The sequence below is a fragment of the Lagenorhynchus albirostris genome, chromosome 10 (genome assembly GCF_949774975.1).
Source record: "Lagenorhynchus albirostris chromosome 10, mLagAlb1.1, whole genome shotgun sequence".
NCBI lineage: Eukaryota > Metazoa > Chordata > Mammalia > Artiodactyla > Delphinidae > Lagenorhynchus > Lagenorhynchus albirostris.
Genome location: NC_083104.1, coordinates 79,226,955 through 79,241,618, shown reverse-complemented (window position 1 = coordinate 79,241,618; position 14,664 = coordinate 79,226,955). Strand labels below are relative to the sequence as shown.

At 44.2% G+C, this 14,664-nt stretch overlaps 1 protein-coding gene across 1 annotated transcript; it reads left to right on the top strand.

The window, feature by feature from the left end:
- The first annotated feature begins 258 nt into the window (after positions 1-258).
- On the top strand, positions 259-14,437 carry GCM1 (glial cells missing transcription factor 1). Its single transcript, XM_060164230.1, has 5 exons — positions 259-333; positions 9,156-9,408; positions 10,443-10,555; positions 12,185-12,313; positions 13,703-14,437. The coding sequence occupies exons 1-5, from the start codon at positions 259-261 to the stop codon at positions 14,435-14,437; spliced, it is 1,305 nt and encodes a 434-aa protein (XP_060020213.1).
- The last annotated feature ends 227 nt before the right edge of the window (positions 14,438-14,664 follow it).

Below are 14,664 nucleotides of genomic sequence, written 5' to 3'. Positions count from 1 at the left end.
ACATTTTGGTTTTGTTTGTATGTTGGTGCTTGCCAAAATATCAATGAAACAGGCTTTTCTGGCAGATGAGCACTGATTTTTATCACTTTAATGGTCAGTATTACTGTCATTTATTTTTTAGTGTCAGAAGACAGTCTACTGGTCTAAACTGCCTGGGCGGACTAATCCAACTGTGTTAAGAGCCTTTGAGAGCAAAATTCTCAAGCACTCCTGAGGGCAGTTGGACAGACGGAAACCTGTGGGCGACCCGACTTTATCATGGAACTTGAGAACGTTGATTCTGAGGACAAAGAGACGTTAAGCTGGGATATTAATGATATGAAACTGCCACAGGTATGTACTTGCTTTAACACCGGCTTCAGCATTTGGCTGTGAAGCCTTGACCGGTAACTTGCTAAGACCTGGAAGGAACTTGGTGAGGGTCCCAGCTGGGTAAACACTTCTCCTCCAGAGCTTCGGCTGGACACCTGACTGAGGACTTTTGAGAGGAGGTGCTAAGATCTATGAATTGAGCAAGCCCTTACCGACCAGACTCACCCGGTTACAGACAGAAGCAAAGAAAATGTTACTTCCCTTCTCTTTCAAAGTTGGCTTGGCTCACATGGCACCCGCCTGCTAGCTAGTAAAACAAAATCCACGCTAATGTGTTTGTCCATAGATCGACCCTCTGTAATGCACAGGCTCCCATACTACCTTATTTGCTATAGTCATGGGTTTAACCTAAATCTGTCACTGGAATGTCCCGGTGAGAGTGCTCTTCTAGACCTTTTGTAACTAGTACACAGTCCACAGACATGGGGCTCCTCTCCAACTACAGAGTGACTTTCATTTCATGTTTTCTTTGCTTTATCTTTGGCAGTTGACTTTTTTTTTTTTTTTTTTGGCTGCCTCGGGTCTTATGTGCGGCGCATTGCATGGGTTTTTCATTGTGGTGCGAGGGCTTCTCTCTAGTTGTGGCATGTGGGTTTTCTCTAAGTTGTGGTGCGAGGGCTCCAGAGCATGTGGGCTGTGTAGTTTGCGGTACACAGGCTCTCTAGTTGAGGCTCGCGGGCTCAGTAGTTGTGGTGCGCGGGCTTAGTTGCCCCAAGACACGTGGGATCTTAGTTCCCTGACCAGGGATTGAACCCACAACCCGTGCATTGGAAGGCGGATTCCTTACCACTGGACCACCTGGGAAGTCCCAGCAATTGACATTTTAAACTCTTAATTTGGTGGAAAACATTAGTTGTTTTAATTTTTTTTTTTTTTTTTTTTTTTTTTGGCCACGCCACATGGCATGTGGGATCTTAGTTCCCCAACCAGGGACTGAACCCCGGCAGTGAAAGCACCAAGTCCTAACCACTGGACTGACAGGGAATTCCCAACATTAGTTGTTTAAAACTGACTTTCTTGACCTCCCTTTTTGGCCTTTCTTCCAGTGAAGAATGTTTTCACTGGAAATTGTTGGGAAAGGTGGTTGGGAAAGCTAAGACTGGGAGACCACCAGTACCATCTAGTGAAAGGTCAAGCTCATCTGCCTGATTCTGGAGAACAAGAAATTTGAACTATCCCAAGCAGGGGAGAGGGAATGGAGATCCCACAGTCTTGATTTATAATCATTCCAGATTTCACTCTAATGAAGGCTTCCAGATCATTCCAAATTTCACTCTAGTGAAGTGTTTCTTTATAGATTTTTTTTTTTTTTTTTTTTTTTGCCAAGCCCTGTGGTATGCGGGATCTTATTTCTCTGACCAGGGATTGAACCTGTGCCCCCTGCCATGGAAGCGCAGTCTTAACTGCTGGACCACCAGGGAAGTCCCCCAAGTGTTTCTTCTGTTTCTTTTTATGTTTACCCTTAAATCTCCTCCTGTGTTATCTCTGGGTAGGTCTTAGAAAAGCTGGGAAGCACCAAGTATGCCCTACTTTCCATCCATTTAAGGATGGTTCAATACACTACAGCTAAATCATGCAAATATCTATTTTAAGGATTTATCTTTGTAGTTGCTTGTAATTGGTTTACAATAGTTGTAGCTGTTTTAGAGGAAACTTTAAGGTAAATTTTAATTACTCCTGGCTCAGGGACCCATATTCCTAATTCATGATTGCAGCTCTCAAATAGAGAAGATGGACATCCTCAAAAACAAGAGTTGAAGGAAGCAGGTACATAGATGATTTTGCAAAGTCACATCGTAGAGTAAGAGCTTTAATGGGGTCTAAGAACCCTCTGAAGTGACGGGCAACACTGTACTAACGTTTATTTTTTCTGGGACAGAGGATTCATATCTTTCATCAAATCTGTAGACAAAAGGAAGAAACACTTCCCTGGAGGGGATCTCAGGGCTCATAAAAGTTCATGTTCCAACATGAATTTTCCAAAACTCAAGCATTCTCAGCTATCCAAGACATTAAAATGAGACATTTACAATAAAAATACACATTCAACTTTGGAAGTGTATCATTTTTAGTTCGTAGAAAAAGTTTGATTGTTCGTGGAAATAGGTAAGTGCCCTTCAATTCGTTAAATATGCCAGGGAAATGATTAAAAGAGCAAAATATTCCTTAGTATTTTCTGAGCAGAGTCAACACCATCCTCATCTGGGTTTATGCTGGCTTTGGAATCGTATCAAGACCTAGTTGAGGTGAAAAATAAAAGGTCTTGGAAGGATTTCCAAGCACAGTAGATTTTATACTTCAAGAGTGTTTCTGAAGGCAGAGTGGTGTATGGTGAGAACAGGGCTAGGAGACCAAGTCCTGGCTTTGAATTCCAGTCCTGCCTCTTTTTATTTGTAGAATTTCACGGGGTGGTTTAGCTTTTCTGAGGCTCCCTTTCCTCTTCTGATAATGAAGTGCTTGCACTAAATAGTCTCTTACGGACCCTTTCAGTTCTAAGAGTCTAGGATTCGGTGACCTGAGATTTGGAAGACGGCCTGCACCCTAGAATGGGGGCCGGGTGCCAACCACAGGGCCTGGTACGTGTTAAACACAAACAACAAATACGAAATTCACGAATGATTGGCTCTATGGCTTATCTGTGTGACTCTAAACCAATCTATTTTCTTAAGTCTTCATTATCTCCTCTGTAAAATGAAAATAGTAATTCCTTAGATACCTTTCTTAAATGTCTAAGCTGTTTAGAACAAATGTGTTCCCAAAATGTGTTCTATAGTGTGTAAGTTACAAGGAATTTTAATGGATGCTGCGAAGGAAGAAAAGGACTAAGTTCAATGAAGTTAAGCCAATTTTTTTTTGGCCACACTGTGCATCATGCAGGATCTTAGTTCTGACCAGGGATCGAACCCGTGCCCCCTGCAGTGGAAGCGTGGAGTCCTCACCACTGGACCGCCAGTTTCTCTACTGCCAACATGGTGCCTTTCTTACTGCACTGGCGGCTCTCCCAAGAGGAAGTTGTTGGCATTGTTGCCCTATCATAGTTTTGACTACAGAGCCCTTTTTTCATGGAGCCCCTTGGGCGATGAGTGTGCCTCAGACCATCTGTTCGAGCATTAAAACATATGTTTTAAAGGATTACATCTATAATAACATGCACTGGCTTATTACTATTATACATTTCCCCAATTTCATTCTTTTTCCCACCCATACAAAGAATTTACAGTTTATTGTTCATATTTTTATATTCTTGCCAGGATTCCTGCAAATTCCTGTAGCTTGTAGACAAATTCCTTTCTTATTAATGCACCCCCCTGCTTCAAGTTTTGAGATGGTTACAAGAGTGCTCACTGCATCTTTTGGTCCTGGGAACTCCATAGCCCTTTGTACATCCCAGATAGATCACGATCTGTGGGTTAATTTTTGGCAACAGTGAACAATGACATCCTTATCAGGATAGCAGAGATTTTTGAGTGCCGGGGATGTGCCAGACACCACAGCAGGCTCAGGGATACAGGGGCCGTTAAGCTATGCTAACTTTCACGGAAGGGCTCATGATCTTCTGGGCCAGTGAAGCAATACCAGTGTCCAAACAGAGAATCGATGCTGTGTAGAAAAATGCCGGAGGCGCTGAAAGAGGTCGTACGTAATTCAGCATGACTCAGGCATGGGGAGCAAGGCGTAACATCTGGCAAAAGGCTCTCTGGACACATACATTGTAAAAGGTGAGAGGATTAGGGCAGGTGAAGATAAGAAAATCCAGGCAGAGTAGAGCACTTTGAAGACTGTTCAAAGGCTACATATGGGGAAGCTGTGCACAGACAGCAAGGGGAGCTGGGAGGCTACCGGCGTGAAAGGTGGTTTGGACGCAGGCTATCCTAAGATGATTCAGTTATTTTATTTTATTTTATTTTTAAAATTTTTTTAAAGCATTCTTTTTAAAAAAAAATTTTATTTAATTATTTGGCTGTCCCAGGTCTTAGTTGTGGCGCACGGGATCTTCAATCTTCTTTGCGGCATACAAACTCTTAGTTGCCGCATGTGGGATATAGTTCCTTGATCAGGGATCGAACCTGGGCCCCCTGCATTGGGAGCACGGAGCCTTAGCCACTGGACCACCGGGGAAGTCCCAATTCAGTTTTGTTTTTTTTTTTTAAAGGCAGTGGGAAGCCGTTAGGCTTGTTGAGCTGGAAAGCATCATGATCAGATCTAGGGCTTGGATGGTCTCTTGCCCTCACTAAATCATCCCTCCGTGGATTTGTTTCATGTGTTCTTCTCCCTGCTTTAAGCTGCATGTATGTCTTTATAAACCTTCATTCACTCGTTTCTGATCACTTGTCTAGCTTCTGATTATTTTGATACCGCTTCTCCTTTATCCAGCCTCCACAGAGTCAGGCCAGAACTGCAGGCATTTAACTTACTCAAAACCATCATTGATAAAAGCAAAGAGTTACTCATGAAAAGTTAGAAATTAAAATAAACAGAAGATCTGAAAAGAAAAAAATGTTTTGTGGGGATTTGCTAAACAAGATTAAGAAATAATTATTCTTCCTTTTAAAAGTTTCCTCTCTAGTGCCTTAAACCTGGGAGCTTTTCAGAGTTCCTTATCATTCAGTTGACACCTGGGTTCCTTTGCATCACTGGAATCTGGGTTTTCTCATAGCTGCAAAGTCAAAAAATGTCAAAAAATGTCAAAAATCTCACTAAGTATCCAGGTCAAAAGACTGGTCATAAATAAATAGCCAAGAGAATATCTTGATGTAAGTACACTTACTCTTAAGTAATTTTCTTGAGGTCATACTTTGTCAATCTTATTACTGCATTATTAATGGAACTGGAAAACTAGGGTACCAGTGGAGGAGCTGTTGAAAAAAAATGCTTAACAGACCTTGGAATGTAGAACGTTTTGCGGGCTTTAAAACAAACCTCAACAATGCTAAAATAATCAAAAACACAGAATGTGTTCTCCAACTACAATGGATGCAAACTAGAAATTAATAGCAAAAGGCAACAGGAAAATCTGTAGATACATGGAAACTAAACAATGTATTTCTAAATAATCCATCAAAGAGGAAACCTCAAAGGGAGATCAAAATATATATTAACCTGAGAGAGAGAAAAAAGACAGTGGAACTCATTTCTTCCTCCACAGGCAGGGAGTACTGGCTTTAACTGGAGTGTTTGAGCCGCTCTCACAGACACTGTCATTCCTCCTGGTTGGTGGAATCTATGCCACTGACCAGACTGAAGGGGCCCCTCACCTTTAAAACATGAAAATCTCAGCTTTCCTTCAAGTCCACCTCACCCTTTTCTCTGCTGCCCTGACAACTGTGCTTTGTATTTGAAGAATTCAAATCCACAGTCCAAATTGCTAAAGGTTCATAGTTTAACATTTTAACCTACATTTTTATTATTTCAGAAGATAAAATATTATGTTTTCTGTAGCATTTCTGTGGCAGAAGACAAGAGAGCACTGTTTAGAGCTTTAGGTCAGAAGGAAGAGAAGAGAAGCGGGTGGAGGAAGGAGACAGGCCTGCCTGCGGGGTTGCCTGAGGTCTTCTCCTCACCCCGGGCATTGAGTCTTGTCCAGCTCAGAATTACCAGGGAAGTCGGGGAGAGAGGGAAAGAACTGGAAAAAACAGCTCATTCAGCATCTTGGCCTGGCCAGGCCTCTTTCCTAGACACTCGACTGTAATTGCCCGATGGACCAGAGGGGACTCCTCCGGATGCCATCCCCCTTCTTCCTGCCCTTTTCGAGCAGCATTCCCTTCCCACGCTACAGGGCAGCAGCGGAGGGGCATTGTCACTGCTGAGAAAGGTCACTAACAAGATCTGCACCAATTAAGCTTTTGTTTTATAGGGGCTTGGATTCCTGTCGAGCATGAAGTGACCTCTCTGGGGGTCATCTCTGTCCTAAAAGCTGGTGGCCCTCACAATCATACTGGCTGGTGTGTGTGGCCCTGGATCCGACAGAGTAACAGCTAACACTGATGTGGAGCTTGCTGTGTGCCAGGCACTGGTTTTATTTTATTTTGTTTTTAGAAATTGAAGTATAGTTGATTTACAATGTAGTATCTGGTATGCAGCAAAGTGATTCATATATATACATATATATATATATTCTTTTTCATATTCTTTTCCATTATGGTTTATTATAGGATATTGAATACAGTTCCCTATGCCAAACACTGTTTTTTTAAAAAATATTTATTTATTTTATTTATTTATTTAATTTATATTTTTGGCTGCGTCGGGTCTTAGTTGTGGCACGCGAGATCTTCGTTGAGGCACATGAGATCTTTCGTTGCAGCACGCGGGCTTCTTTCTAGTTGTAGTATGTGGGTTTTCTCTCTCTAGTTGCGGCACGTGGGCTCCAGGTTATGTGGGCTCTGTACTGCAGCACACGGGCTCTCTCACGGAGGCGCATCGTATTTCCCCGACCAGGGATCTAACCTGCGTACCCTGCATTGGAAGACGGATCCTTTACCACTGGGCCACCAGGGAAGTCCCTGTTTTTGTTTTTGTTTTCTTTTCCACTATAGTTTATTACAAGATATTGAATATAGTCCCCTGTGATATACAGTAGGATCTTGCTGTTTATTATATATATGGTAGTTTATATCTGCTAATCCCAAACTCCTAGTTTAGCCACCACCGCCCCCTTTGGTAACCATAAGTTTGTTTTCTATGTCTGTAAGTCTATTTCTGTTTTGTAAATAAGTTCATTTGTATCTTTTTTTTTTTTTAGATTCCATGTATAGGTGATATCATATGGTATTTGCCTTTCTCTGACTTTCTTCACTTAGTATGATAATCTCTAGGTCCATCCTTGTTGCTGCAAATGACATTATTTCATTCTTTTTTATGGCTGAGTAATATTCCATTGTATAGATACACTGCATCTCCTTCATCCATTCATCTGTCGAGGGACACTTAGGTTGCTTCCATGTCTTGGCTGTTGTGAATAGCAGGCACTGTTTTGAATGCTCTGTGTGTGCTAACTCGTTCAGTCTTTCTTCACAGCATCCCTGCCAGGCAGGTGGTCCTGTGACCTCCATCTCACAGAGCAGGAAGTGGAGCCCTGAGAGGGAAGGAACTATTGTAAAGCCCTCACCCAGGGCCTTCACAGGCTGTGCTCTTACCAGGGGCTGGTAAGCTCTCTGTGAAGGGCCAGATAGGAAATATTTTAGGCTTTGTGGACCATACAGTCTCCGCTGCGACTACTGGACGCTGCCATGGTGTGTAAATGTATCCACAGACAACACTTGAACGAACACGGCTGGGTTCCAATAAGACTTGATTTATGAAAACAGGCATTGGGCTGGATTAGGCCCATGGCCCTAGTTTTCAGACCACAACTCTTCGCTATTAACTAGTACTAACTCTCATGTACATAACACTTCTCATTTCTATTTCCTCAGACCCACCTCAGTTCCCATAAAGTTCTGTAAAATGACAACTATCATTAATTATATAAAATTTACAGTTCACAGCACATCTGCTCTCCACAGTACTTTTGTGAAGCATGTTTTATCAATGTCCACATTTTAGAGAATAGCAAAATTCGGCTTCAGAGACAGTCACCGACCCCGAGTCTCACATTACAAAGTTCTTTGGCATGTTCTAAACTTGAAATCTAACTGAAGAGACACCGACTTCCCTGAGTAGCTTTTCCATCCTAATGATGTTTACTTTTTTTCCTTCTCAAACGTCTTGTCTTTCCTTTCTCATATCCTATGCTGTGTCTTCTTGTTGGGGAAGCAAAGCAGAGGCACCCTGATCTCTCTTCCTGTAGCTTCTAGAATCTTCTACCATAATCTTCTATAATCTTCTTGCTGAAAATGTTCTTATACTAAGGCTCTGGAAGCCACGGGGGTGGGCACAGCCTACGTTTGACTACTGAGACCCCTTAATGATTCTCACCCTAAGAATCTGTCAAACGCCACATCCTTTTGAGCCACAACTTCAGTGACTAACATTTATTCTGAGCTCCCTCCAGACTAGGTGCTGTGCTAAGTAATTTTTATATATTATCCTATTTAATTCTCAGACCCGCTTGAGGTGGGCAGGTCTAGTTAGTTATCTCTATTAGGCAGATAAAGAAACTGAGACACAGAAAGCTAAATAACTTATGCTCTAAGGAGCGAGTATCCTGTGTCTCTGCCCACTCAAAGGAGAGTTTAGTTAGCTATTCATGGGCAGGGAATTGTGCCCGTCCTGGTCAAGAGCACAGACGTTTCCAGTCATAGTAAACTCTTCCTCACTCCTCTGCCCTGTTTGAGGCGCGTGAACATGAGTGTAGAGCAAAGGGGAGAAAATCTCCACGGGGGAGAAAGCGGCACTCCAGCCTTCCACCGCGTATCTCGGGTGGGTTCGTATAAACCCTCCGCTTTCCCAACAAGGTAACCACCGCCCGGCGAGAGACATTATCTCACTGCCCTGCCCCAGTGCTGTCCTCTTCATTGTGCAAGAGCACAGTCATGTTACTTCACCCTCCAACATTCTCAGTGAAACGGTCCTCACTCTTATCACCAAAGGCTAGAGAAACAGCAATCGGGGGAGAGGGGCGGCATCACAACTCACTCTGGTCCAGGGAGCAGATGTTGGGTGGACCCAGGAATCACGTGCTCGCGGCTGTGCTGCGTGTGCTCAGACCCTCACGGCAGAGTGAAATCCAGTTTGGTCTTTGCTAAAGGTCTCGTGCCCAGCTCTCGAGCGCCAAAAGCAGCTTTAAGCACAGTGCTGTTTTCCAGCTGAAACTATAATCATATTCTTTGTGTTTTCATCAGAATGTGAAAAAGACGGACTGGTTCCAGGAATGGCCAGATGCCTACGAGAAGCACATCTACAGCTCGGAGGACAGGAATGCGCAGCGGCACATGAGCAGCTGGGCCATGCGCAACACCAACAATCACAACTCCCGCATCCTCAAGAAGTCCTGCCTGGGCGTGGTGGTCTGCAGCCGCGACTGCCTCGTCGCTGAGGGCCGCAAGGTCTACCTGAGGCCTGCCATCTGCGACAAGGCCCGGCAGAAGCAGCAGAGTGAGTGGGGCTCCTGCCCCGAGGGGCCACGACGTCCGTCCCCGCACCTCCCAAGGGCCCATCCTTCGCACTGGAGGGTGGTGGAGACCAAGGCCGGTCCTTTAGGTTATCTTAAGGAAAGCCAGCCAGCTCCCTGGGCTCCGGTATCCGTGCCAAAGATCTGCCACGCCCAGGGCACCCACCATTAACCTCCCTCGGGTTAAGACGCCTGACTCGGGGCCTCTGTTAAAAGGAAGACACATCACTTAGGGAACTAACGTTAATTCACCAGCACACCCACCTAAAGTTTAAGAGAAAGCTGTGTATCACGCTCGCCACCTCACATCTTGGGGAATGGGGTCCCCAAAATGATCTCAATGAGTGCTCTGATCTAGAGTGGAAGCCGGGACTGACTCTGAGGTTAGATTCAATTCCATGTCATTTAGGTTCATGCATAATCACATGCTGAGATAATTCTTCATTTTGTTTTTTATCATATTCATCAGATTGTGAAATAGATGCATTTGGCATTCCCTGTGCCTTGCCCACTTCAGACCTCAAGTTACTTCATGTTCTTTCCTTGTAATTTGTTTTCAGAACTTGCTCTCAGGGCAGGATCTGGTATCAGTCATTTACACTTCAGTGAAAATTTAGTAGCTGCGTTCTCTCCGTCATGTGGTTTTGCTCCTTGACCCTTAGTTCTAATTGTGAAGTGAAAGAATTTTTTTCTGCTTCTCTACAAAGAATTTCAAGTATCAGTAAATAAGGAGGGAGGGATTTTTTTTTTTTTTTTTTTTTTTTTTTTTTGCTCAAAGGAGCTCTCCCCTGTCCTGTAAAATATCCCGCTCTGTAGGCAACTGCTTCCTCTACCACGTGTGAAAGTGACCTGCGCTGCTTTGGTGGTCTGGCCTCCTGGGCTCAGGGGTCATGGCCAGTGTACGAAAGCCTATAAAACTGTACCCAGGTGGATTCTCTGCCATCCAGGAATCTGAAATCGGCAGGGCCGCACAGACTTAGGTCACCTTCCTAAGTCGCCTTCCTCTGCTCCTTTGTAGGGAAACACTGTCCCAACTGCGATGGGCCCCTGAAGCTCGTTCCCTGCCGAGGCCACGGGGGCTTTCCTGTCACTAACTTCTGGAGGCACGACGGACGCTTCATATTTTTCCAGGTTGGATTTGAGTTAGAGATTCCATTTCTCTTTAATTCAGGAACTCTTCACAGAGCACCAGCAGGAGTTTCCTCCAGGAAATGCACAGGTGGAGGGGAGCCTGCACCCTTCCTGGGGGACCCTCTGGGCAAGCAAACGTCTGTACCCCAAACCTTGAGACAGGAGTCAGGGGCTGGAGGCCAGGACAGGGGTGGCTGCCCCTGCCTCAGGTTCCGAAGGGGATGCTGCGGTCAGTAATCTGCTTAGGCAAGCACTGGCCTTCCACAGACCCAGCTCTGTAAACGTGGACACATTGCTTTACGCCCCTAAGCTCCAGTTTTCTGTAAAATGTGTTAAGAAGTCCTCATGGGGGAGGTGGTAGAAACAGTGGCCTCTGACAGTTGGACTGCCTGGGTTTGAGTCCGTGTTAAACCTGTCTCTGAAAAGAAAATATTCTGATGTGTAGGGTTTGCCAGTTTCTGGGATATAACAATTCCCATCATGGCTGATATCAAGCCGGTTTTTTTTGTTTGTTTGTTTGAAAAAGCTAATTATTTTACTATATATTCTTTCATACTACTTATACGATCATAAGATTGAACATGGAGTTTCATGGCAAAGCACGTTAAAAATTAATATTGAAGGTAAAAGAGAATAGAAGATATTAAGCTTGACAGAGGTTCTCTGGAAAGATTTCTTTGGTAGAAGTGTGCAAGACGAGCTGAAATTTTCTTTCCCTTCTTTCCTCTTTGTTAATTCCGTTTCTTCATCAAATATATATTTTTTAATTTTACTCTTATTGGAGTATAGTTGATTTACAATGCTGTGTTAGTTTCAGGTGTACAGCACAGTGTCAAGCTGTTTTTACAACCAGCTCGCGAATTCCTGAATGGCCAACAGTTGGCTTTCAGCCTGGCTGGCTCTAGCACACTTTGAATCCTAGCTCCCGCACGTACTAGGGGAGGTTTCCCAGGTGGTATAACCCCTCCATGCCTCCTGAGAAGGATGATAATGGTATAGCCCTCACAGCCTTGCGCCGAAGGTTCAGGGAGAATTATGTAATCAGCATTACTTGTCATCACTATGAATGTGACTTGGCCAGGCTGGGGAGAGACACCACGCAAGGAGGGAGCATCATCAGCAAAGGCAGGTGGGCAAGCAGGACGTGCCTGGGGGGCTTGGGAGCATCTTAAAAGGATGCTCCACCGAGGGGGAAAGGGCGGGTGCTGGGATGAATTGGGAGATACATATATCTCCATATACATATCTCCCATATATATTGACATATATACACTATTTTTTATACTATTGATACTATGTATAAAGTAGATAACTAATTAGAACCTATTGTATAGCACAGGGAAATCTACTCAATGCCCTGCGGTGACCTCAATGGGAAGGAAATCCAGATAAGTGGGGATATATATATATACATATAGCTGATACACTTTGCTGTACAGTAGAAACTAACACAACATTGTAAAGCCGCTATACTCCAATAAAAATTAATTAAAACAAAAAAAGATTGCTCCAATCTTGTCTTAGTAGTCAACCTCAGCAATACCCAGTCCGATGGCAGGGCGCAGGATAAAGCTTTACGCACCGTGAAGCGCATCTAGTTATTTATTTCACTGCTTCGTCTCCTCTAAGTCCAAGGGAGAGCATGACCATCCAAAGCCAGAAACCAAACTGGAAGCCGAGGCCAGAAGAGCAATGAAGAAAGCACACTCCGCGTCGTCCTCTGTCTCCTCGAAGATGAAGCAGGGCCCACAGATAAAGGTAACCTTGCCCCATGCAGCTTCAAAACGTGCGACGACTTGCCACCCCTGTGGTGGCGGCAGTAGATTTCCCTGTCCCTTACCTACGAATGAAGCTGAAAATCACATACCTTCAGGCTCACCTGTGAGTCAGCCTCTGCCAAAGAAACTGAATCTGCGGGTTTCCTCTTCATTTCTACCATCTTTGTAGCATGCCCTCAGCTGTAAAGTCCATAGCATTTCAGAATCGTCTTCCCTACTACAATTAAAAAGAGACTCGAATTAGCACTTAACCTATGTTTGGCGCTCTGTATTTCTGATAGAACCAAGATGAAATGATCTGCACAAAACATGAGCCTCGTGCTTTTTCATTCTTCCCTAAAGCAGATGATTTCCTCAGCGCACTCCACCAAGGTGAAATAACCAGGCAGTTTCTGAAAACAGTGCTCATCCAGGGATGTGGGGCTGGAGGCTTCTTCCCGCAGTCAAACTGTGATGTGAAGCTCATGGCTTTATGGGTGTCATACTGTAGGTTTGTGGGTTTGTCTGCTTAATAGTGTTACTAATTCCTATACTTTTTCTACTGTCCAATGTTCCACATTTCAGGAGTACAGAAATGAAGCCAGTCCATCCCTGGAGGCTCTAAAGTACCTTAAGAAAAAAAATTGTAATTTGAGTCTTTTGTAGGGAAATAGGAGCCCCTGAATCCCAATGACTGGTCTTATCCCATCTCCCAGCCCTGGGAGAAGTTGAAGGGTATTTCCTCCCACTCACCCTACCTGGTCACAGTCTTTCCAACCCCATCGGTCGATAGCTTTACATAAATAAGAGGATAACTTAATTCTCAACCAGATTCTTTCCTTGTGATGAACTGGAGGACAATTTACTTTCTCCATTGGTAAAAATAAATCGACCACCTCGTATTCCAGAGATCTACAATTTAACAAAATGAGTTCAAAATCTCTTGAGAAAAGAAATAAGCCCTGGTCTCATGGAATCCACACAGCACTAAAAAATAGAAACGTCAAGGAGGGAAATGTGGTTCCCCTGAGAGTTATACTGAGGATAAGGTAAAGCTTTGAAGATAAAGTTTGATTTTCCTTAAGTAGCCCCTTACAAGTTTCTCACAGAGTCAGTTAGGATATCAGACTTGCGTTTGCGGGGAAACATTTTAAACACACTCCTGTCTGAGTAAAGGGCAATTCGGTCAGATTCCAAACAGAAATGGCAGCAGCCTTTAGTTCTTCCAGGCCTTGGGTGCTGGTGCAAAGCCCTGCGTGTGTTTGTGCTTCAAGTATGCAAGGAATGAAGAAAATCTGCAGAGCACTTATTTGTGCAGGGTCACTCGTGGGTGCCTGGGGTAGTTAGGTCAGTTTAACTTATTAACATGAGTTTTCTCTTTCCTTTCCAGCCTCTTCCAGGTGAAACACAAAGTTGGGAAAGTTTAACTTGGTCTTTCCAGGAAGGTGTCCAATTGCCTGGTAGTTACAGTGGACATTTAATAGGTAACGCTCCCCAGCCGAAGGCACTGAATGATGGCTCGTCCTTCTCTGAGAGTTATGGTCTGGGGAGAACCTCTGACCCCAGAGAGCCCATTCCCACCTTGGGCCCCACTCAGCTCTACGAGAAATGCAATTTGTCCAATAGTCGGGTCTCCAGCAGCCAGGACCTGCTTCAGCCTCCTGTCTCTGGAGTCTTCTCTGATTACAGTGATCTGCAAACATGGAATAAGAATGTTGCTTTGGGGAGAAATCCTTCCAATGACAACAGTTGTCCCAGTTACCCTTTTCCTCTGACCAGCTGGCCTTACGACTTCTCCCCTTCCCAGAGCTCTTCAGAACCCTTTCTCCAGCAGATTCCCATGGAACCACCAGCACCCAAAACTAGCTGTCACCCCTTCTGGCCAAATCAAGGGGGTGAACTTTACGAAGAGAAGGTGCATGTGGATTTTAACAGCTACCACCCTTCCACCACTTGCCATTCACCTCAGGAAGACCCCTTTCTCCTCACCTACACCTCTCAGCCCCATCATCAATATTCTCTGCCTGGCAAGAGCAGCAAATGGGATTTTGACGAAGAAATGAGGTACATGGGTTTGGATCACTGCAACAACGAAATGCTTCTAAACCTCTGTCCTTTAAGATGATCCAAATCGGGAGACTTGTGCACTGCTGGTGGAAATGTCATTTCGTGCAGCCTCTGCGGCAAACAGTATGGAGGTTCCTCAAAAAATTAAAAGTAGAACTACCATATGAGCCAGCAATCCCACTTCTAGGCATATATCTGAAGGAAATGAAATCACTATCCTGAAGAGTTATCTGCACCACCATGTTCATTGCAGCATTATTTACAATAGCCAAGACATGGAAACAA